Source organism: Octopus bimaculoides, chromosome 3 (genome assembly GCF_046866305.1).
Source record: "Octopus bimaculoides isolate indiv1 chromosome 3, ASM4686630v1, whole genome shotgun sequence".
NCBI lineage: Eukaryota > Metazoa > Mollusca > Cephalopoda > Octopoda > Octopodidae > Octopus > Octopus bimaculoides.
In genome coordinates, this window is record NC_142930.1 from 152,391,742 (window position 1) to 152,415,128 (window position 23,387).

At 37.8% G+C, this 23,387-nt stretch overlaps 2 protein-coding genes across 2 annotated transcripts in view; one reads left to right on the forward strand and one right to left on the reverse strand.

Moving 5' to 3' along the window:
- LOC106873506 (ribosome biogenesis protein BMS1 homolog) overlaps positions 1 to 18,164 on the reverse strand; it is a 47,343-nt gene extending 29,179 nt beyond the window's left edge. The window contains exons 1-9 of the mRNA XM_089349799.1: positions 18,057 to 18,164; positions 15,425 to 15,612; positions 14,102 to 14,292; positions 12,267 to 12,346; positions 10,054 to 10,242; positions 7,715 to 7,857; positions 6,161 to 6,282; positions 5,296 to 5,507; positions 1,725 to 1,840 (exon numbers count right to left, since the gene is read on the reverse strand). Of these exons, the coding sequence (XP_089205925.1) occupies positions 1,725 to 1,840; positions 5,296 to 5,507; positions 6,161 to 6,282; positions 7,715 to 7,857; positions 10,054 to 10,242; positions 12,267 to 12,346; positions 14,102 to 14,292; positions 15,425 to 15,591 (1,220 nt within the window). The 5' untranslated portion in view covers positions 15,592 to 15,612; positions 18,057 to 18,164. The remainder of the gene's footprint in view (positions 1 to 1,724; positions 1,841 to 5,295; positions 5,508 to 6,160; positions 6,283 to 7,714; positions 7,858 to 10,053; positions 10,243 to 12,266; positions 12,347 to 14,101; positions 14,293 to 15,424; positions 15,613 to 18,056) is intronic.
- A 596-nt stretch (positions 18,165 to 18,760) lies between these two features.
- The window catches only part of LOC106873509 (integral membrane protein GPR180), a 25,545-nt gene continuing 20,918 nt past the window's right edge, over positions 18,761 to 23,387 (forward strand). Inside the window, exon 1 of the mRNA XM_014920895.3 lies at positions 18,761 to 19,162. Coding sequence (XP_014776381.1) covers positions 18,991 to 19,162 — 172 coding nt within the window. The 5' untranslated portion in view covers positions 18,761 to 18,990. The remainder of the gene's footprint in view (positions 19,163 to 23,387) is intronic.

Sequence of the window (23,387 nt, forward strand, 5' to 3'; positions counted from 1 at the left end):
AATTCCCTAACACAAAACATATTTCCTAGTGACCCCTATGTAACAGGGAAGTCAATGGCATATAGGTTTTTATCGTCATTTTAACATCCACTTATCTATGTTTGCATGAATCAGACAGAATTTGATGAAGTAAGATATTCTACAGCTGGATGCCCTTCTTGTTGCCAATCCTCATCTGTTTCCAAGCAAAGTAGTAGTTCACCATAGCTAGAAATGTTTTACAAAGAAGACTGCAAACAACCTCACTTATATGACAATGATGCTCATTTACAACCACCACATGTTGTCTAGACAAGTGTAAACATAAACACACGCAAGTACACATACACACACGACAGGCTTTTTTTTATCATTACTAGCCCATCTACCAAATTCACTCACAAGGCTTTGGCCAACTCAAGACTATTGTAGAAGACACTTTCTCAAGTGCTATGTAGTAGGACTGAACCTAAGACCACATGTTTGGAAAGTTTCTTAACCACACAGCCATGCAATATGCATGGAGTTCAACATTACAGAATTCCACACCACAGCAATATTTTCAGGAACATGTTTCCATAATGCAGGGGATACCTGTAAGTAAATAGGGCTGTGGAACTGTACAGTTAATAAGAGAAAGATCATCCAACAATTTGAAACGTAATAAACATCTACAGTTTCTATATTATAAATTCACCTATACTTTTCTGGTTTTCTTCATCTTTTAATTTGTTTTAGTCACTGGATTGTTGCCACACTACCATGCTAGAGCATGGTCTTGTAGGGTTTAAATGAATAAATTGACTCCAGTACTTATTTCAACACTGGTACTTATTCTATCACTATCTTTTATTGAACGGCTAAATTGCAAGGACATAAACAATAGGTGTAGGAGTGGCTGTGTGGTAAGTAGCTTGCTTACGAACCACATGGTTCCGGGTTCAGTCCCACTGCGTGGCACCTTGGGCAAGTGTCTTCTACAATAGCCTTGGGCCGACCAAAGCCTTGTGAGTGGATTTGGTAGACGGAAACTGAAAGAAGCCCGTCGTATATATGTATATATGTGTGTGTGTATATGTTTGTTATTTCTTTATTGCCCACAAGGGGATACACACAGAGGGGACAAACAAGGACAGACAAACGGATTAAGTCGATTATATAGACCCCAGTGCGTAACTGGTACTTATTCAATTGACCCCGAAAGGATGAAAGGCAAAGTCGACCTTGGCAGAATTTGAACTAAGAACGTAGCGGCAGACGAAATACCGCTAAGCATTTTGCCCGGCATGCTAGCGTTTCTGCCAGCTCGCCGTGTGTATATGTTTGTGTGTCTGTGTTTGTCCCCCTAACATCACTTGACAACCAATGCTGGTATGTTTACGTCCTCATAAAAAGAGACCGATAGAATAAGCACTAGGTTTACAAAGAATAGGTCCTGGGGTCGATTTGCTCAACTAAAGGCGGTGCTCCAGCAAGGCCACAGTCAAATGACTGAAACAAGTAAAAGAGTAAAATGGTGGGAAAAGAAGGACAAACAAAAACACACTCACACATATATTTATGACAGGCTTCCACACAGTTTCCATGTGCTTAATTCACCTGCAAAGTATTGATCAACCTGGAGTTTAAGATACTAGCTCAAAGTGCTGCACAGTGAAACTGAACCCAAAACCACATGCTTAACACAAAAACTGTGAAACATACACAAAGACATTTCATATTGTCATAACATAATAGCTACTTACATAGAATCAAGAGACTGAATGGGTTCTGCATTTGTAAACATGGTCAAATGGCTAGCAGACATTTTCTTGTCAACAGTGTTCTGAACATTCATTAAACTGGACAGCAAGGTGTTAGGCTACAAAATAAAGTACTTCATAAGTTAAAGTATGCAAGTAATTAGTAGAAAATGCATTTCATACAATGTTAAAAACTGAAAAGAGAAAACAGAACTTGAGTCTGATGCCCTCTAAGTGTTTGAATCATCACCCTCATCATTTTAATGTCCACTTTTCCATGCCTGCATGGATCAGACAGAATTTATTGAGGTGGATTTCCTATGGCCAACCCTTACTTGCTTCCAAGTAGGTAATATTACTGCATACCCAGACATGTTTTCACGAAAGATTGGAAATAAAGGACATTACTTAATGATGGTGACACCTGCTTACAACTATCACACAAAGTCAAGGCAAGGAGACAGTCACACACACACACACACACACACACACACACATACATACATACACACACACACACACGGTAGGTTTCCTTTAGTTTCCATCTGCCAAGTCCACTCACAAGGCTTTGGTTGGCTCAATGCTACACTAGAAGACACTTGCCCAAAGTTCAATAGGAATGAACCTGAAATCATGTGGTTGGGAAGTAAACTTCTTACTACACAGGTATGCATGAATATTATACAGATATAGTTTCAAAATCCATTGTTTAACTTTTTACAAATCAAATAACTGAATGAAAATTGATCAAACTTTTAGTCAATCTTAGAAGCTACAATAAATACAATTCATTCACAGCAACTAGAGATTAGGTTGTAGCACCATGAAGAAAAGACATTCATCCTCAAACCACTTTCAAAATGTGCAGATAGTATTTGAAGCAAAAGAGCTGCTTTACCTCACAGCAACAGTTTGACATCTGTGCTTCTTGTAAATCTACAGCAACAATATTCCATCAAGACTATAATCATTATTTTGATTAATATCAAATATTTTCATAGTAATAACACATTTTACAGAACCAATACAGGTATTTTCCTTGGAACACCATGTGTTGTCAACAATCAATTTTGTTTATGCTAAAGTTGTTTTTTGTATTCCTTTGTGAAAATTTCAGTAACATTTTTTTTAGTACACAATAGCCTCCCAATATCCCCTCCCTCTACCTATGATTACTCATTAGATTTCCCACCATCTGCCATTCTCCTTTTGCAATCTTGTGAACTTACCCTCACCCTCTCCAGTCTGTAATCTACTCCCCATCACATCTGTTTCGTCTTCTCTCTCTCCATTCTCTTCTTATACATTCTCTAATAAGAATTTTATACTACACCTACTAATAACTGATTCTATTGTATGTGTGTATATGTGTATATCTATATGTGTATATATATGTGAGTGTATATGTGTATATTTATATATACATAAATTAGCCCTCTGAACTTCTTAGACCTTCTTCTAAACTCTCTGACAAAGCCTAGAGGAACATCTAAGTACCCTAATTTTGTCTACTAATCACTACAGTCCACTGATTAGATGGAAATAACATATGGGGTACTGTAGCCTCTTGGCAGAAACAGCTGTAAGAAACTACCCTTCTTTCTCTATTCTAGAAATTACTGGTACTTTATATGTAAAACAATCTTTACACGTGTATATATCATCATCATCATCATCATCGTTTAACGTCCGCTTTCCATGCTAGCATGGGTTGGACGATTTGACTGAGGACTGGTGAAACCGGATGCCAACACCAGGCTCCAGTCTGATTTGGCAGAGTTTCTACAGCTGGATGCCCTTCCTAACGCCAACCACTCAGAGAGTGTAGTGGGTGCTTTTACGTGTCACCCGCACGAAAACGGCCACGCTCGAAATGGTGTCTTTTATGTGCCACCCGCACAAGCCAGTCCAGGGGCACTGGCAACGATCTCGCTCGAAAATCCTACAGGAGCCAGTCAGGCGGTACTGGCAACGGCCACGCTCAAAATGGTGCATCTCATGTGCCACCCGCACAAGAACCAGTCCAGGGGCACTGGCAACGATCTTACTTGGCTTGCCGGGTCTTCTCACGCACAGCACATTTCCAAAGGTCTCGGTCAGTAGTCATCGCCTCGGTGAGGCCCAATGTACGAAGGTCTTGCCTCACCACCTCAGCCCAGGTCTTCCTGGGCCTACCTCTTCCACGGGTTCCCTCAACTGTTAGGGTGTGGCACTTTTTCACGCAGCTATCCTCCTCCATTCTCACCACATGTCCATACCAGCGCAATCGTCTCTCTTGCACGCCACAACTGATGCTTCTAATGTTCAGCTTTTCTCTCAAGATACTTACACTCTGACGGGTATTCACATTGACATTACACATCCAACGGAGCATACTGGCTTCATTCCTTGCGAGCTTACGTATGTCCTCAGCAGTTACAGCCCATGTTTCACTGCCATGTAGCATGGTTGTTCGTACGCATGCGTCATACAGTCTGCCTTTTACTCTATGTGAGAGTCCCTTTGTCGCCAGCAGGGGTAAGAGCTCTCTAAACTTTGCCCAGGCTATTCTTATTCTAGCAGCTACACTTTCAGCGCACCCACCCCCACTACTAACTTGGTCGCCCAGATAGCGGAAGCTATCGACTACCTCTAGTTTTTCACCCTGGAATGAGATAGAAGTTGTTTCCTGTTTGTTTGCAGTCTTTATTGCACCTGAACATCTGCCACAAACAAAAACTAACTTGCTAGTTAACCTGCCTTTGATGTTGCTGCACCGCTTATGTGTTCATAGCTTGCACCAGGTACATCTTATAGAGTTACTACCTACTCCAGAATTGTTTAAAATAAATAAATACACATAATATAATGTCTAACAGTTGATGCATACTACCTCTGGATCCCCTCCATTAACTTCTTGCCGTATATATATATATATATATATATATATAACTCTTTAACTCTTTTACTTGTTTCAGTCATTTGACTATGGCCATGTTGGAGCACCGCCTTTAGTCAAGCAAATTGACCCCAGGACTTATTCTTTGTAAGCCTAGTACTTATTCTATCGGTCTCTTTTGCCGAACCGCTAAGTTACGGGGACGTAAACACAACAGCATCGGTTGTCAGGTGATGTTGGGGGGACAAACACAGACACACAAACACACACATATATATATACATATACGTATATACATATACATATATACGACGGGCTTCTTTCAGTTTCCATCTACCAAATCCACTCACAAGGCTTTGGTCGGCCCAAGGCTATAGTAGAAGACACTTGCCCAAGGTGCCACGCAGTGGGACTGAACCCAGAACCATGTGGTTGGTAAGCAAGCTACTTACCACATATATATATGCACACACACATATATACTGTATTTGATGGCATAAAAGATAGAACTCAATTTCAGTAGCACTTATTCAGGAAAAAAATTTTAGCACATTCAAGCTTAAGGGAAACCCAACTTCACATATAAGACTCAGGGTGATTTTTGGAGACATCCTTTTTGGAAAAAAAAACATGTCTCATTTACCATCAATAACATACAAACGAACAATATCAATGCAGAGTAAACTTGTTAATTACCTGCTTATCTCCCTCATCAGTTTTATGAGCGTCATCTTTTTGATCCATATCAATGTACACAGCATCTTTGTCGTATATGATTCCTCCGACACCTGACATTGGAGCATAAATTGGTCTTTCTTTAACATTTAATGTTCTCTTTTTCGAGATGTCAGGAGTTGGGCAGGGATCAGGCAAGAATTGTACATCGTCAACAGGGTAATCACCACAGCCTGTAAATACAAAAACAAAAAAACAAATTGAAAGGAACAGGATAACTACTTTGTTCATTTGTTCATTCTAACAGTTGTTTTTCCATGTTAGCATAGGGTGGACAAAGACTTATCTGATGCTTCATTTTACAGCTGGATGACCTTCCTGTCATCAACCTTAACTAGTATCTTAAGGGATTTTTCTTTTGTAAATTCCACCGAATTTTGAAAGCACAGAGCAATCAGTTGTAACATCAATGCAGAATATAAACATTAAAAGAACATTTTGCTCAGCTCGGAACAAGCAAAGCCATAAACTGTTGACATTTACATACAAACACATGGACTAGATAGATAGATAGAGAGAGGTTGTATGGTTAAGAAGTTTGTTTCCCAATCACATGTCTTATAGCATTGCCCCAAGCTGACCAAAGCCTTGTGAGCAGATGTTGTAGATAATATGAAAGAAACCAATCATTGTCTGTGTATATATTAATAGACAGTATATTAATATGTGTGTGTGTGTGTATATATTAATAGACAGTATATTAATATATGTGTGTGTGTATATATATTAATAGACAGTATATTAATATGTGTGTGTGTATATATATTAATAGACAGTATATTAATATATGTGTGTGTGTGTGTGTATATATTAATAGACAGTATACCTGGGATATGAACTTTTGTTGTGTTTTTCATGGGAGTTCCACGTAAATATCCATACAAAGAAACGTTTCTATCACATTTAGGGTTAACTCTCAAAGATTCTCTGTTTGTAATATCTTCTAATCTGTGAATAGTAAAACATAAGCATGTCTAAATTATCAAATAAAACATTACCAAATATATGTTGTTAAAAGTGACACAAAATAGACCGTTCCTATAAAGTTATGAAACTAAAACTACTAACCTCACAGCCATGAATTTTATTCAACTTGAGAGACAGAGAGAGAGAGAAAAAGAGAGATTATGTTGAAACTTTTTATTACTACAATGCAATTGAGCAAGGGACATAATCCTGCTCGTTTTCGTTTGCATGACTGGAAAAGAAGCTTCTCAACTACTTCATAGTTGAATAGATGAGGAAAATAACCCTATCTATAATAGGAAGGGAAAGGGAACAAAGTAAAATAAAAACAAAATTAAAATAAAATTTATCTACAAACACCAATTTACTGTGAATTCCCTGTTAACAATGATCTGCATTGGATGAATCAGATTTCTAAAATTGTCAAAAAGATCAAAAGTGTTTTAACATCTCTCAGCAAGACGTTTGTCAGTCACTCACCAGCTCCCTATTTAAAGCTTTATATGGCTATGTTACATCCACATTTATAGTTTGTATCTCCTATCTGGAATTCCATCTTATCCAAAACATTCCTATGCTGGAAGCTGTTCAGAGATGTGTAACCAGACAAATACCCTGTCAGTCACTTACTATATCTTGAAAGTTTTGCTTCTCTAGGCATCAAGACAACTAAATTTATGATAATTAGCAGTTGACTTGGTAGAAGCCCACAAGATTATGTCCAATCTTTCCAACAACAATTTTGACCACTTTTTGAATTCAATATTTCTACCACTTATGGATATGCTTATAAAACTCAAAAAACAGCACACACTCATATTTTCATGCTCAGATTGCTGAGTCAGTGGTTAGCTGTCAAGACACTGCATCGTTAAAAAATTTCATGCTTCCCAAAATTTGTCAACACTACTCCTAACGTGTTTATGCACCATTCCTCGTTATACTCTTTTAATGTATACTTAGTCTTTTTGTTTTATTCCATGTACTGTGAATGTACAACTAGCTATCACATGTTAAGGTTATGTCTACTTTCTGTCTCTTCTTTTAACCTTCCCAATGAATTGTAGTGCACCTGAGAACTATATACAATAAGTTTATTATATTATTTTTTATGTCTCACTCTCTCTTTATTTATCTATCTCCTGATACGGCTGGTTTAAATGCTAAAGAGTTAAGAAGAATTACAACTTTTCAGGAGGAGGAAGGGAAGGAAGGAGGGAGGGATGGATGGTGTGTGTGTGTGTGTGTGTATCAATCTATCTGTCTATGAACGTTTGTATCTGTGTGTTGCATGTGTGGCCTGGGGTAGTTATATCCCAAAGATCTCAACAAATCCAAACCAATGCCCAATTAGGATTTTAAGCATCTTCATTTCAATATAGTTTGGTAATTACTTAAGAAATATCAAACTGACCTGTCAACAAGCAAATATGGATGACTAATTTTCCACTGCAGAGGACGGAATTTCATAATGGAAATAAATCTGCAAAGATTATGAACTTCCTGACTTTGATATTCTTCATTCACTACTCCAGATAAATAGAATAATTTAGCACCCTAAAAAACAAAAATATACATTGAAATTTAGCATTGTTTTAGTCTGAATTTGGGGCCAGTTTATTAATTTTATGTATGAAAAGAGAAAGGCAAAATTTCAAACACTGAAATAAAATTTAAGATTATGTACATCCTCCTTGATCTTTTTGCCATTTCTCTTGCTCAATCAATTCTCATGACTCACAAACACCATCATCATCATCCTCATTTAACCCTTAACTGGTACCATGGGGTCAATATGACCCCAGCCTTATTTAAAACTCTAGATAATCCAAACTGTCAGATTTTATGATTAAATATTCCACCCAATTTTTTTTCAAGTTCTTATTACTCGTTTACACTCTTGCAATTTTGTCTCCATTATTATTATTATGAGTGAGAGAGCAGCGCATGCCATCAAAGTGACACTGGGGTAAAATATACGAAGCTCAATATACCCAACATGACTACCCATCTGATAAGGGTACACTAGGCACATGCATCACAACCATATGTGCACGACATGGTGATCTCATATCAAGATAAACAGCGCATGACCTCACAGGTGGGGTCAAGTTAGAATTTTCTTCAGGTCGAGTAGCCCATCCCGCTCAAAAGGTCCCTAAATAAGGTTTGTTTAAGGATGTTGAGCAAAACACCCGTGTTTCCAAAGGTGAATTATTCAAACCCCAAAGAATTCCTCTCAACACATGGCTATGATGCTCCCCCACTACTTCTGCTCATGATCAGAGATGCACATATCGTCAGCCTCTAAGGGACATGCTCAACTGGTTACGGTCAAACAACTGACAAGCAAATCTGTGATATCAAGTAGAATATTTGCTGTAGCCCATCTTTTTATACCAAGACAAAACAATGTACATGATAACACTTCCAATCAGTTTAGATCAGAAGCCATGAGAGCCACTGCCTGGTACTGCTATTATTATTATTATTATTATTATTATTATGATGTTTACTTTTTTTGGTTGTCGATTTCACTGATCGCTCTGCATGCACAGCACAGATTGGAGTCACTTCAAACACCTCAAGATGTGAAACAGATCATTTGCAGCTGTGGAATTTTACCAGAAGCAACACCACCCAGAATCATTCATCACAATGCAAGAGATGTTTCAATTGCCCAAGATCAAAAGACAAGAAAACCAGGTTCATCTGCAGTGGATGCAATAATTCCATGTATGAAGAGCAGAACAAGATGGTCTGCAATCAGTGCCAGGATTAAAATATTTACACATAAAATACTCTAATACATTATTCAGACAATAAACACTGTTTGATAAGCCCATTGTACTAATGGTTCTGCAGGAGATACAGAGTGACTCAAGGGAATGCAGCAAGGCTTGAGCACCACTTCAAAGATACAGTTGAAGAAATGAACCCCAGTATTTATTTTCAAGCTTGATACTTAATCTATTGGTCTTTTTTACTGAACCACAAAGTTAGAAGCAAGTAAACAAACCAAGACCAGTTGCCAAGTAGTGGAACAAACACACACATATATATTAATATATAAATCAAAATCGAACCAAATTCGATGACTGGCACCCGTGCCAGTGGAGCACTAACAGCACCATCTGAGCGTGATCATTGCCAGAGCGGCTGTCTGGCTTCCGTGCCAGTGGCACGTAAAAAGCACCATTTGAACGTGATCGTTACCAGTGTTGTCTTACTGGCACTTGTGCTGGTGGCAGGTGAAAAAACATTCGAGCGAGGTCGTTGCTAGTGTCGCTGGACCGGCTCCTGTGCAGATGGCACGTAAAAAACATCATTTGAGCATGGCCGTTGCCAGTACCGCCTGACTGGCCCTCGTGCCGGTAACACATAAAAGCACCCACTACACTCTCAGAGTGGTTGGTGTTAGGAAGGGCATCCAGCTGTAGAAACTCTGCCAGATCAGATTGGAGCCTGGTGCAGCCATCTGGTTCACCAGTCCTCAGTCAAATCGTCCAACCCATGCTAGCATGGAAGGCGGACATTAAACAATGGTGATGATGATGATGATGATGATGATATATATATATAACAGACTTCCACACAGTTTCCATATACCAAATTCACTCAAAAGGCATTGGTCAGTCTAGGTTTATAGAAGAAGCACTTGCACTTGCCCAAGGTGCCATGCAGTGAGACTGAACCTGAAATCACATGATCACAAAGTGAGATTCTTAACCACACTGCCATAGTAGAATTTACCTGATAAATTTCTGTCCAAAACCTAGTTTTTAGTCGCTTTTTAATTTTTTTCATTTGTTTCCCATCACGGAACGTATCCAAATGAGTAAGAACTCCCATCACACGTGGAAATCCATGTACTTGACATATGTTAAGGAATTCGAATATTTCCATCTCAAACCCAAAACTGGCATCAACCAAAAGCAAAACCTGAAGAAAATCAAAAAGAACTTCATGTAATAAACAATCTCATGTGAGGATAGACCAGTATTTCCCAAGCTTTTTATGTTTGAAGGAACATTTGAAATACATGCCAGATCTCAAGGAACCTCTACATAAATATTATTATAAATCTAGACCAGGAGTTCTCAACCATGGTTTGCCCATGGAACCTTTGATTCTTATTTTCATTGAGTGGACCCCCAGAGCCATTTGATGTTTAAAAAATCCTATTATGTTTTTATAATTAAATATTATTAGGAATTGTATATAAGTAATTGTTAAAATATTTTGCATATTGTGGACATATAACCAATTTATTACACATAAACATTACTGGTCTGAAGCACAATTTTTTCATGGTCCCTGAAAAATTATTGTGAACCCTAATTTATTATACTGCATCCGTGGATCTCCAAAATCTTATATGGACCCCCAGAGTCCATGTGGACCCTGGTTGAAAACCCCTGATCTAGAGTAATCTTTTTATTTCTCTTTCATTAGGTTGAAATGCATAAGAGATTAAACAAACTATAAAACTGTCTTATAAAGGTTTTATCATCATCTAATATCCATGTTCCATGGTGACATGGGTTAGACCAGTCATTTTCAACTAGGGTCCATATAATCCTAGGAGGTCTATATAAGATTTTGTTGTTAAAGTTTATATTGTCTACACTTCTACAATACACAAAATATTTTAACACAGGCATAGGAGTGGCTGTGTGGTAAGTAGCTTGCTTACCAACCACATGGTTCCAGGTTCAGTCCTACTGCGTGGCACTTTGGACAAGTGTCTTCCACTAAAGCCTTGGGCTGACCAAAGCCTTGTGAGTGGATTTGGTAGACGGAAACTGAAAGAAGCCTGTCATATCTATGTATATATATATGTGTGTGTGTGTGTGTGTGTGTATGTTTGTGTGTCTGTGTTTGTCCCCCCTAACATTGCTTGACAACCGATGCTTGTGTGTTTACGTCCCCATAACTTAGCAGTTCGGCAAAAGAGACCGACAGAATAAGTACTAGGCTTACAAAGAATAAGTCTTGGGGTTGATTTGCTCGACTAAAGGCGGTGCCCCAGCATGACCACAGTCAAATGACTGAAAAGAGTAAAAGAATAATATTTCATACAATTCCAAATATTTAATTATAAAAATATAATAGGATTCTTTTTAACACGGGGATCCAGTAGAATAAAATAGAAATCAAAGGGGTCCATAGGCAAAAAACAGTTGAGAACTACTAGGTAAAACTGAGCTAAATCAGATGCCAGAAAGAAGGTTGATACCAACCCACCTGAGACCAGCCTTGGTTCTAATGACACAAACTCGCATTTTTAAAGTGTTCTAAATCAAAATCTTCCATCAAAATTCCAAGTTAATTTATGCTCAAAACAGTAGCTTAATAATTAAAAAGTTATTTTAGTAAATTCTTCATTTTCAAAATTAACTGAAACAACGGTTGTGTATTTTGAATAGAAATATGGTAACAGAAGTGTTGAGAAATTTTGTCTTAACCAACACCTTGTTTAGACTAAATTCTCCTCCAATTTCATATTCAGCTATCATTTTTCCAGTTGGGTCACTTTACAATCCAGAGAGGCTACGTAGTAAATTATGCTGTGTGTGTATAATTCTTTCTACTGTAGGTACAAGATTAAAAATTTCAGGGGGGAAAAGTACCAGTCAATTACACTGACCCTAGTGCTCAACTGATACTCATTTTATCAACCCTGAAAGGATAAAAGATAAAGTTAACTTTAGCATTTGACTCAGAATGTAAAGTCTGAAAAAAATGCACAAAACGTTTTGTCCAGTGTGCTAACAAGTTTTGCCAGCTGTGTATGTATAATAAAATTACAAATATAAAATTTGACTAAAAAATGCATTTGCATATAAATAGTCTTTTGGACTTTTTCTTGGAACACCTAGTAACCTCTCGGGGAACCCTGGTTAGGAAACACTGTGTTAGGTTATATTGTTACAATTGAGAGAAAATGATAAAAATGTACGTACCAAATCTGCAACTTTTGCAATATCTATCATACAGTTGATATCACTGTTACACTCTATCAGTGTTAATCTACGTTGTTTACCTGGTAAATAATGTAAAACAGGGTTCAAGTCTTAACAAGTTAAAATACGAAAATGAATAAATATTACACGGAAATTCTAAATGAGAAAGGTTATCTGAAATAATACATAACTGAAAGATTAGCGTGTGTAGCTATTGTAAACTATATTACTCAAGTTGGGAATAATTGTTTAGACATAGACGGAGCCTCTTGATACAGTTATCATAGGATTTCTAAGAATAGCTTTATGTCAAATATGAAAGATCAAAACAAAGTGAGATTAACAAAAGCAATGGTTGTAAAAAAATTCCTCAGTAAATGGTAACTAAAACAGTCCTAAATATAGTTACATATGAGTTGCTTCCATAACAGGGAACTATAAACAATTACAGGTTAGTCAACTGAATAAGAAATAAAAAAAAACAATTGAGGCCAAACAAAATTAAGCTGGTAAAGGTCTCTGATAGAGATCTGTAATTCAGTAAGTATTGTGACATGAGGCAAGTGAAATCGAATCGAAACCAAACTAAATTCGACGACTGGCACCCATGCTAACGTCGTCTCCTTCATTGGACACGAAACTCAGCTTGCAAAGACCTATTGGGGCAAGCGAAAGCAAAATCGTGATGGCACCTGTGCCCAGCGTCACCTTTCTGGCACTTGTGCCCGTGGCATGTGTAAGGACTTTCGAGAAAGATCGTGGCCAGTGCCCCTGGACTGGCTCTTGTGCAGGTGGCACATAAAATACACCATTTTGAGCATGGCCGTTGCTAGTACCGCCTGACTGGCCTTCGTGCCAGTGGAATGTAAAAGCACCTACTACACTCTCAGAGTGGTTGGCATTAGGAAGGGCATCCAGCTGTAGAAACTCTGCCAAATCAGATTGGAGCCTGGTGATGATGATGATTGAATGCATCACACTTGAGGATGATGGATGACAGAAGTAGAGTCAGGATCAAAAATTTGCTTAGTAAGAAAATTATGACTTAAATTATTATCTGCCAACACAGTTCAGTCTCTGAAACTGTCACAAAGAAGGTTGAATGTTAAAGGGATTAATTTTATGCAGATAATGTTTCTCACCACCATCATTATCATTTATCGTTTACTTATTTCATGCTTGCATTGGTCAGATGGAATTTGTTCAGGCGAAGTTTCCACAGCTGGATGCCCTTCCTGTCACCAATCCTCACCAAGCAAAGTAATACTTCTTCATAACCAGACGTTTTCTTCGTGAAAGGCTGGAAAGGAACAGCATCACTTACATGACAGGGATTCTCATTTACAATCATCACATAATGTCAAAGCATAGGTAGATGGATACACACACATATCATCATCCTTTAACATCCGTTTTCCATGCTGGCATGGGTTGGATGGTTTAACCAGAGCTGGTAAGCAAGAGAGCTGTCCAGGCTCTGAAAGTTTGTTTTGGCATAGTTTCTATGGCTGGATGCCCTTTCTAATGCCAACCATTTTAAAGAGTGTACTGGGTGCTTTTACATAACACTTGCACAGGTGGTTTTATGTGGCACCAGCACCCACAAGACAAGGACCTTTTGGTTGAGAGAGGAAGAGGGTGTATGGCCATAAGGACCTGCCTGTATGTATGGATGGCCATGATTTTACTTCGCTTGATGAATCTTCTCAAGCACAGCAAACCACCAGAAGTCTCAGTCCCTTGTCATCTCCTCTGTGAGGTCATCTCTTCTGTGAGATGACCTCACAGATGAATCAAAAACGAAAACAAGAGTGGTGACAAAGTTGCCCACCTACCTGCCAAGACAGTAATTGGTCCATGAATTGTACTTAATTTTTGATGGCAATACTTCTTTGCAATACATTTAAGTAATGTTGTTTTACCCACTTTTGGTGGACCAACAATGGCTACAATAATTGGTGGAGCATCAATTGGAGTTCTGTCAACAATGGGAATGTGGTGTCTTTTGGCTTTGATATCTTCGGCTCTGAAAATGGGAGGAAAAAAAAATCATAAAGAATCAAAGATATTGAATTTAATGATTTCTTTTATCTTCTACTTATTTCAGTCATTAGACTGTGGCCATGCTACAACACTGCCTTGAAGGGTTAAGTTGAACAAACGGACCTGGTACTTATTTAAGCCTGATATTTATTGTATCAGACTCTTTTTGCCAAACCACTAAGTTACGGGGACACAAACAAACCAACACTGGATGTCAAGCAGTGGTGGGGAACAAATACAAATCAAAGACACAAACATAGATATATATATATATATATAAAGAAAACAGAAAATGGAGAAGTACTGATTAACAACAATTGACTTACATCAATTATTATTTATTAATTCAATGCAAATAGACAGCATCCCATCTAACAGCTGTCACACTTCTGCCTATATATATATAAAGTGAAGTGTATTGCCACTTAAGTGTGGCTGACCCCTAGGGGTGGATGTTACTGTTGCTTTAGCCCCAGGAGGACATCTCCTCCAGCTGGCTTATCGACAAGCCAGCTGGAGGAGATGTCCTCCTGGGGCTAAAGCAACAGTAACATCCACCCCTAGGGGTCAGCCACACTTAAGTGGCAATACACTTCACTTTATCGTGCAGTTACTGTTAATACTTCATTTAGAGAATTAACATATATATATATATATATATACACCTGTCTTTGATGTACCTGTCTCTATATTCTTTATAAAGGTTTGCAATATATATATATATGTAAATACATATACCTGGCACCTGGTTGTACTCCAAGATGACCCATACTCTGCAGAAGCATTAAGGCTGATCCTTCTAGTGGTATAAAGCACTCATGGTGGTGCCACATAAAAGCACCTGTGCAGCGTCACGTAAAAGTGCTCGTGTGGTGCCAGGTAAAAGCCCCCAGCACACTCTGTAAAGTGTTAGGAAGGGCATCCAGCCATAGAAACCATGTCAAATCAAACTGGAGTCTGATGCAGCTCCCCAGCTCTGGTCATATTGTCCAACCCATGCGAGCATGGACAACGGACATTAAATGATGATGATGAAATACACAGCACACGTTTCATTAAAGCCAGTTAAGCAATGACATATTCAAAACCAAATCAGGTTAAATATTAAACAATACCTTTGGACTGCCTTGTGAGCTTTCCTTGCTGACTGTACAATAAAAGCTTTTGGGTTTTTTTGTTGTGCAGTTCGATTATCTTCTAGCTTAAATTTTGCCTTCTTTTTTTCAGCTTTCAGCCCACTTTGCCGCTTGTGGTGCTTCTTCTTCACCTCATCCAATTCCATGATGGCTTTTCACTTTAAAACCTAAAACAAAAATACCCAATATTTGAATAATATATCTTTATATAGAACACAGTGTCATTCAAAACATCTGAAACATGTGCAATGTAAATAATTCTTTGAAAATTGAGATGATGTGAAAATATCCTATTGTTGACTAAAATATACAGAAAAATAGTTGGGCATCTATTTACATGTTTCAAGATATTTATCTCTCATCAGAAATGTACAGCTTTACCCAGAGAATTCTGTATCTAAATATTTAATCTTTTAGTATTTCAACTGGCCATATCCAGCCCAAATATTTTGTGTCCAAACCAGCCAGATCTAGCCTTTCACATCTACCCAACAATGTCATTCTAAAAAAAATAAACAGCCACATCATCAAAATCTCAAAGTTAGAAGATAATGCATGATTCATTTAAAACAATATGAATGAGAATTACAGTAATCTGAATGCTAAAGGGTTAAATTATTTTGACCTATAGATGTAAGGTGGTGACTTAAGAGATTCATTATAACATCAGATAGCTTCCTTTGCAAGAATTTTTCAGGCTCTCTATACTCTGAGTTCAAATACTGATGTATCAACTTTGTGTTTCATCCTTTTGGGATCAATAAAGGCCAAGTCTTCTCACCCTATCTTGCTTTCAGTCAGTCTGTCTGTTCCTTGGGCTTCACCAGGACTAAAAAGTACCCAAAACACACTGTATATAATGACAGTGCTTCAACAACTCTATGAGTTGTTGAAGACCTGAGGTAAGACAAGGCAATCCATACAGGCATGCATAATAAAAACTGCTAATACATAAATTTATTGAGAGATTTTTCAGTTTTTGTTTTTCTGCTGAATTTTACATGCATAAAAAAAAATACTTTCATTCCAAATCTACATTACACTTTAACATTTTTCAAAATCTATGTTAAGATGTCAGCATAAGTAATATCTTTGTGTCCTTTTATATTTTCTTTTTAAACAATTATTTAGTCAGAAAAAGAAGAACAACAACCATGGCTAACAAAACTGGTAAGATAAAGTTATGCTCAGTCTGGAGACTGGCCTGAATGCAGGTAAGAATGCGGATTCCACTTAAGGCACGCAAGGACTAGTCCATAGCATTAAACCGAATGATGGATTAAGTCTAGATTCCTAGAACAGAAAAGGTTCTTCTGATAAGCATCCATACAAATTATCATCATCACCATCATCAATATTTAACGTCTGTGGTTTTAGAATATTCTTTTATTTGTTTCAGTCATTTGACTGAAGAATTATGTCTATCGTGTTAAGAGCTACTGTGGTTGGTATTTAGCTTTTGATCAGCTCTGATCAAGTAGACCTATAACCAAAGAGGTTCCAGCTATGACCATCTCATCTTATTTCCTTTTGGCGAAGTCTTTTCGATAAAGAGCCTCATACCTCATGGGAACGGGGGGAAAATAGTAATCTTTTCCATTGTTAGTGTTTCTGTATTCCGTACAACAAATATTTCGATTCTGGCGGTGCTTAGCAAGTTCGTTGAATGACTCACAGTACAAAATGGAAGGGGTCACGCAAAAACATGCTTCATTCGCCCAAATTACAAATCGTTTTACACATGTAATTAAACCCAGTTCATTCATGTTTTATGGTCTGTTTTATAGACATGAAACAGCACACCATAGACGTTTTGTAGATATTCAGTGATGCCACACAGGTAAACTGATTTTATAGTACATTTTATAAACAATTAAACGCCATACTTTAGAATTGCTGTAGATATTCATGGATTTCAACACGTTGTTTCTATGTGGTCCCTTCCATTTTGTACCAGATATGGTTAAGAGGATATTCGACAACTTTACTAAAAATTCTAACATTTTTACTCATTCGAATATTTTTATTTCATCTATTATTCAAAAAATTTCTTATTCGTTTACCTCACTGAATTTAAGAAGCTGAACTATTGTTACGCAGAGTAAAAAAATCTTTCACATGTTGAAAGATAAATCACACATTCACAGGAATTCAGTGGCACAAAAGCAGTTAGATTTAAAATTTTAAACTGACTTATAAATTTTAAAATTTATAGCACATTTACAATTTTTGTAGACAATCAAGTATTGTTTCTGTGTAGTTTGTTCGATTTTATACTGGAGCTTGTTTACGTACATATTCGACAACTTAAAAATTCTAATGTTTTTACTCCATTCGAATGCTTATTTTTATTCGTTTACCTCAAATGAATTTAACAAGCTGAACTACGGTTATACCTAGTAGAAGAAATCAATTCCAACAGAGCCACATGTGCATAACATTTCGCACGTTGAAAGATAAATTAAACATACAAGAATTTCATGGTACAATATATTAATCAAAGAGGTCGTAGGATTAATTTTTCACGATCTATAATGGGAATAGTTTCACAAAATCATTAAAATGTGAGAAAACTATGAAATAAAAGAGAAAATACTTTCGGACTACATACCAAGACGAAAGTCTGGCTCGACAAGTGAACATGACGCATGCGTCTATTGCCAAAAATTAGTTCTACACATTGTTTACTTCTTACGACCAAACATCTGTGCGGTTACTCGTGTTATTACTTGCTTAACCTATTAATTAATTAACATTAAACATATATGTGGTTAATAAATGTTGTATTTATTATTAATAAAAGAAAGTCCGTTACATAGATGGTAACTAAGGGATTGTTGTATCAAAGAAGTTTTGATACAATTCACATCATATAGAGTTTCTAAATTATTAAAAAAATGTAATCCTTCTATTATTCTGGTGGGTAGTGTAATAAAATAGCATTTTGTAGTGACTTTAATCGTAATACAGTATTGCATTACAGATGTTCTCCGAGTTATGGAAACGTTGCGCATCTGAGAATCTTGCCGTAACGCGGAGATCCATAACGCGAAACCTATTTTCCTGACACCAATGTTACGTCGTGAACAAAGGAAATCAATGGGAAAAATACGCCTCGCATAACGAAACTCCATGTTACAGTAAGGTTCTTCTTTACATAACTTTTCCGCAATACAGAAGTCTATAATTATTTCGGTCTGTTGAGTCCGAAATCCGTTTAATCGGGGGTGCGTTTAACTGAAGGGTTTGCTGTAGTAATACTGCTAAGTTGTTGCAGGTCACGTGTGTTGCTAGACTTGGCAGCCGACGGTTTGTGGCAGTGTCCGCGTGGAGCCTCGCTACTTGAGGCAGATGGCTTGAACTTCACGGAAATTCCGCTTTGGACCTCTACGATTATTTCACTGTGGCTTTTTTTACTTTCGTCCTATGTGGGTTTTTTTTAACTTCTTTAGCCTCAAACTCTTTAAGTTCATTGTCGTTTTGTCATTGCCAAATCTATGGAAGCCACGTAAAATCAATCGGAACTTGACAACATTTATTTAGAGATGACCGGCCGCCTGCAGTTGTCAAGTATTTACAGTGAATATTTACTTTTATCTTTGATTCTTAATGTGTTTTATTATTCATCATGTGAAGGCAAGACTATCAAAGGTGTGCTCAAGACAGATGAAGCTCAAAAGGACTTCGGGCAATATCTAACAGCTTTTAGTTTTCACGGTTAGTTTATTTTTTCTTTAGTTTTTATCCATTAATATTTATAAATTATATCAATACTTTCTCTCACACAGTCACGCGCGCACGCACACACAAACAAACTTGTATATGAAAATAAAAGCTGAAAAACTGGTTTATTTATTAACGATGAAACAAAACATACTGTGTCAAGAAATGTAGGTGTTTTCAGACTTCGAGTGATCATATAATATAGATCGGCATTTCCTTCTGTTGATATTTATTACCCACATTGAAACATTTAACAGTCTGAGGACTTCCTCAATACGATACAATTGATGGTTTGTTAAAAAGAATGTCAGCGAATTATATAAATTGCATTCGATGTCTTGTTCAGCGTGACAAAAAGTCATTACTAATGCTTTGGGAACGAAAATTTATTTTAAGTATAAAAATTTGATTAACGAAGCGTTTTTTCTTCCCTTACTTTAAATATTTTTTCCTTATCAAAAGCAATGAATACAGTGACATAACTACAGTTTCATACCCCACTCCACCCCTGACTTTGTTTCTTCGCCAACTTTCTTAATGATGCATAAGTTTTAAATGAAATTTGCTTAGATACGTTTTCGATGCATAGTCTCAGTGCTTGATATTTTGATAGAAATTTATTGGTGTTTGTATAGGAAAAAAAGTCCAACCAGAAGCAAAAATTATATTCTGTTGCTGATCAAAAGCATTCTAGCCGTAAATAATTCCTGACTTTCGTATGTCTAGGACTGCCTCGTCCAATGTGTCCTTCCATTTTTTTAACACAGTAAAGTGTGATTTGAGGAAGATGTGGCAACTATTTCTAACAATCTGAGCAACCATGTATATATTCTCTCGTTGGTTTGTTTATCATTTAAGCATAAAGATATCCTGGTAAATGTTGGCCGAAGATACCAATTATTTTGTTCGTGACGCATCGACATGTCTTTGAAAATAATTCCTCAACCAGCTTCTATAGATATTCGATTTTGCATCTATGTGAACAAATGGTCTTTCTTTTGTATTATTGGTCTGTCGTATCCAAAAAGCAAAAACGAATCTTGAAGAAAATTGGACTAGTTTCTAATTTAGAAAATAAATATACCATAAGTGCTGGAACGAAATTTGCTTAGGGGGTGAAAACTCAGTTTTTCACGAGTATGTTAAAAGAGTTTTCATTGCCCCGTAAAAATTTTAGGGGGTGCGCTTGCAATCCCTGTTCCCGAACCTTTGAAATATACAGCATGTTTGTGCAATATCAATGGTAATTCTTCGGAAAAACTTAAAGACGAAGTTTCAACACAATGGCTGATGGGAAAAACTTATTCAAGTCATACAGAAACACTTTCTTCCTTGGACTCTCAACTCCTGGTGGGGTCCTGGAATCGCTGTCATGACATTGAGTGTTTTGGGGGCATTTTAAACCTTGTCGAACCCATCCCTTTCCTGGTTTGTGCATAGAAGATGCCATCCAGAAACAGCACAAGAGTGGGAGAAAGACAGAAAGAGACAAAGAACAGCCCTAGTAATGCATTAATATGTTGCCAACTCCAAAACGATGAAAGGCAAAATTGACCTCAGTCAGATTTGAACTCAGGGCACAAAACTCAGAACAAATACCTCAAGGTCTTATTTCTGCCTGTTCAGTGCTTTATACAGAAACACTAGTTACCTATCACTAAAATAAGAAAGTACATTAGCCTGCTCAGGAGTCTCTCAATGGTTGTTCGACCTGCCAGCAATACCTACCAAACCTCCCTCAAATCACATCCTGTCGGCTTACAAAGGATATTGGATTATGTCATCCTGGATGATTCCTTGTACACAAGGAAAAAATGTGTCCTACTTGATGGTATATCTTATCTTTTCATTTACTTGTTTCAGTCATTAGACTGCGACCATGCAGGGGAACTGCCTTGAAGAATTTAGTTACAGGGGACATAAACACACCAGCACCGGTTGTCAAGTGCAGTGGTGGTAAGACAAACACAGATGCAAATACACATACATCATCATTATTCTGGTGCAGCTCCCCAGCTTACCAGTGTGATGATGAGTGAGGGATTATCAATCTGGGCTAAATACTTCATAAGCTCTCTTATGGCATACCAGGCTAACAAAATTAGGTAGATTAGTGAAGAACTCCAAGTAATCTTTTGGTAGGGTTCCAAGTTATGGTTCATCACAATTCTATATTGTAAATCCGTGGATGGGCTCCCAATAAGATGGTTTTTACAGAGTGATACATAAGAAAACAGTTAAAAATAATGGCCATTACATATAACTCCTTTATTGGAGCAAATTTGGCTTACAGCTGTTTCCAGTAGTCATCATGGGTACAATACTGATAGTTTTACTCAATTGGTCTATTAATCAATTGAGGTAAATTGAACGACCTAAAAAAATTAATGATATTTTCATCAGAGCCATTTCTGGAAGTGGCTCAATAGAATAATTGAGTAAACCTATCAGTAATGTACTTATAATGATTACTGAAAACATCTGTAAGCTAAATTTGCTCCACTAAAGGAATTATATGTAATGACCATTATTTTAAACTTGTTTCTTATATATATATATATATATATTATCATCATCATCATCGTTTAACGTCCGCTTTCCATGCTAGCATGGGTTGGACGATTTGACTGAGGACTGGCGAACCAGATGGCTGCACCAGGCTCCAATCTGATCTGGTAGAGTTTCTACAGCTGGATGCCCTTCCAAAAGCCAACCACTCCGAGAGTGTAGTGGGTGCTTTTACGTGCCACCGGCACAAGGGTCAATCAGGTGGTACTGGCAATGGCTATGCTCAAATGGTGTTTTTTACGTGCCACCTGCACAGGAGCCAGTCCAGCAGCACTGGCAATGACCTTGCTCGAATGTTTTTTCCATGTGCTACTGACACAAGTGCCAGTAAGGCAACACTGGTAACAATCACGCTCAAATGGTGCTATTTACGTGCCACCGGCACAGAAGCCAGACAGCTGCTCTGGCAATGATCGCGCTCAGACGGTACTGTTAGCGCTCCACTGGCACAGGTGCCAGTCATCGAATTTGGTTCAATTTCGATTTTGATTTCACTTGCCCTAACAGGTCTTCACAAGCAGAGTGTCCAATGAAGGGAAGGTTGTCATGGGTGCCAGTCATCGAATTTGGTTCGATTTCGATTGCCTCAACAGGTCTTTGCAAGCAGAGTTTAGTGTCCAATGAAGGAGAAGTACGAATAAGTGGGCTGGCTACACCCCTGGCAGAGGCCACAGATTATGGTCTCACTTGGTTTGCTGGGTCCAGAAGCTTTGGTCAGCCTAAGGCTATAGTAGATGCCCAAGATGCCATGCAGTGGAACTGAATCTGGAATCATGTGGTTGGGAAGGAAGATTCTTATTACACAGCCATTTTTTTGTTTTTCTCTCAAGAAAAAGTTTTTCAAGAACCCCCTGGGTCCTATATGTGAAGTTTGGTCTATATTACAAGCTTTAATGCACTAAAACCTTTTCTTCTGAATATGCATTGTTGAAATTGAGTCATGTCGCATATACCTCCTGTATCTTTCATACCATCAAATACTGTAACTGCTATGTCTTTCTTCATAGGGTTTTTTTTTTTTTTTTCTTGCTGGGTCTGGAGGATAGGTCGGTGGCCAGAGCCTTCACAGGACCTCCTAGACCCATGAGATTAATGTTCCCCTCTTCAAACTTTGAAAGTTAACACCTGTTGGAAAGACATGAATAGGGAGTGAACTGCAGAAGGTTGATATTCTAGGAAAAAATGACCGTGTGTAATGATTAGGGCTAGGCCTGGGAAATTGGACACAACGAGGCTAATGAAAGGGTTGACAAGTGAGTCAAGGGTGCCTGAGTGGAAGTAGCACAAGCCCAGCAAGTTCCAAAGAGCAGAAGCCATAATAGTAGTGGTAAAAGAGGCAGAGAGAGAAGAAACAACACACTTGTGGAGTGTAGACTGGGGAATATCTGTAAGTGACTTTATGCCAATCAGTTTAGTGGTTCTTCTCTGGATGCAGTCTGGGATTGTGTGTGCAGCAGATCTGCCACCCCAGATATGAGAGCAATACTTTCTTATGACTTATCTGGAGCTAACCAACAAGTAAATTACAGGCAGGTGCAAGCTTGACTGTGTAGTTATGAAGCTAGCTTCCTGACCATATGGTCTTGGGTTCAGTCCCTGTGTGTGACACCTTGGGCTGACCAAAGCCTAGTGAGTGGATTTGGTAGACTGA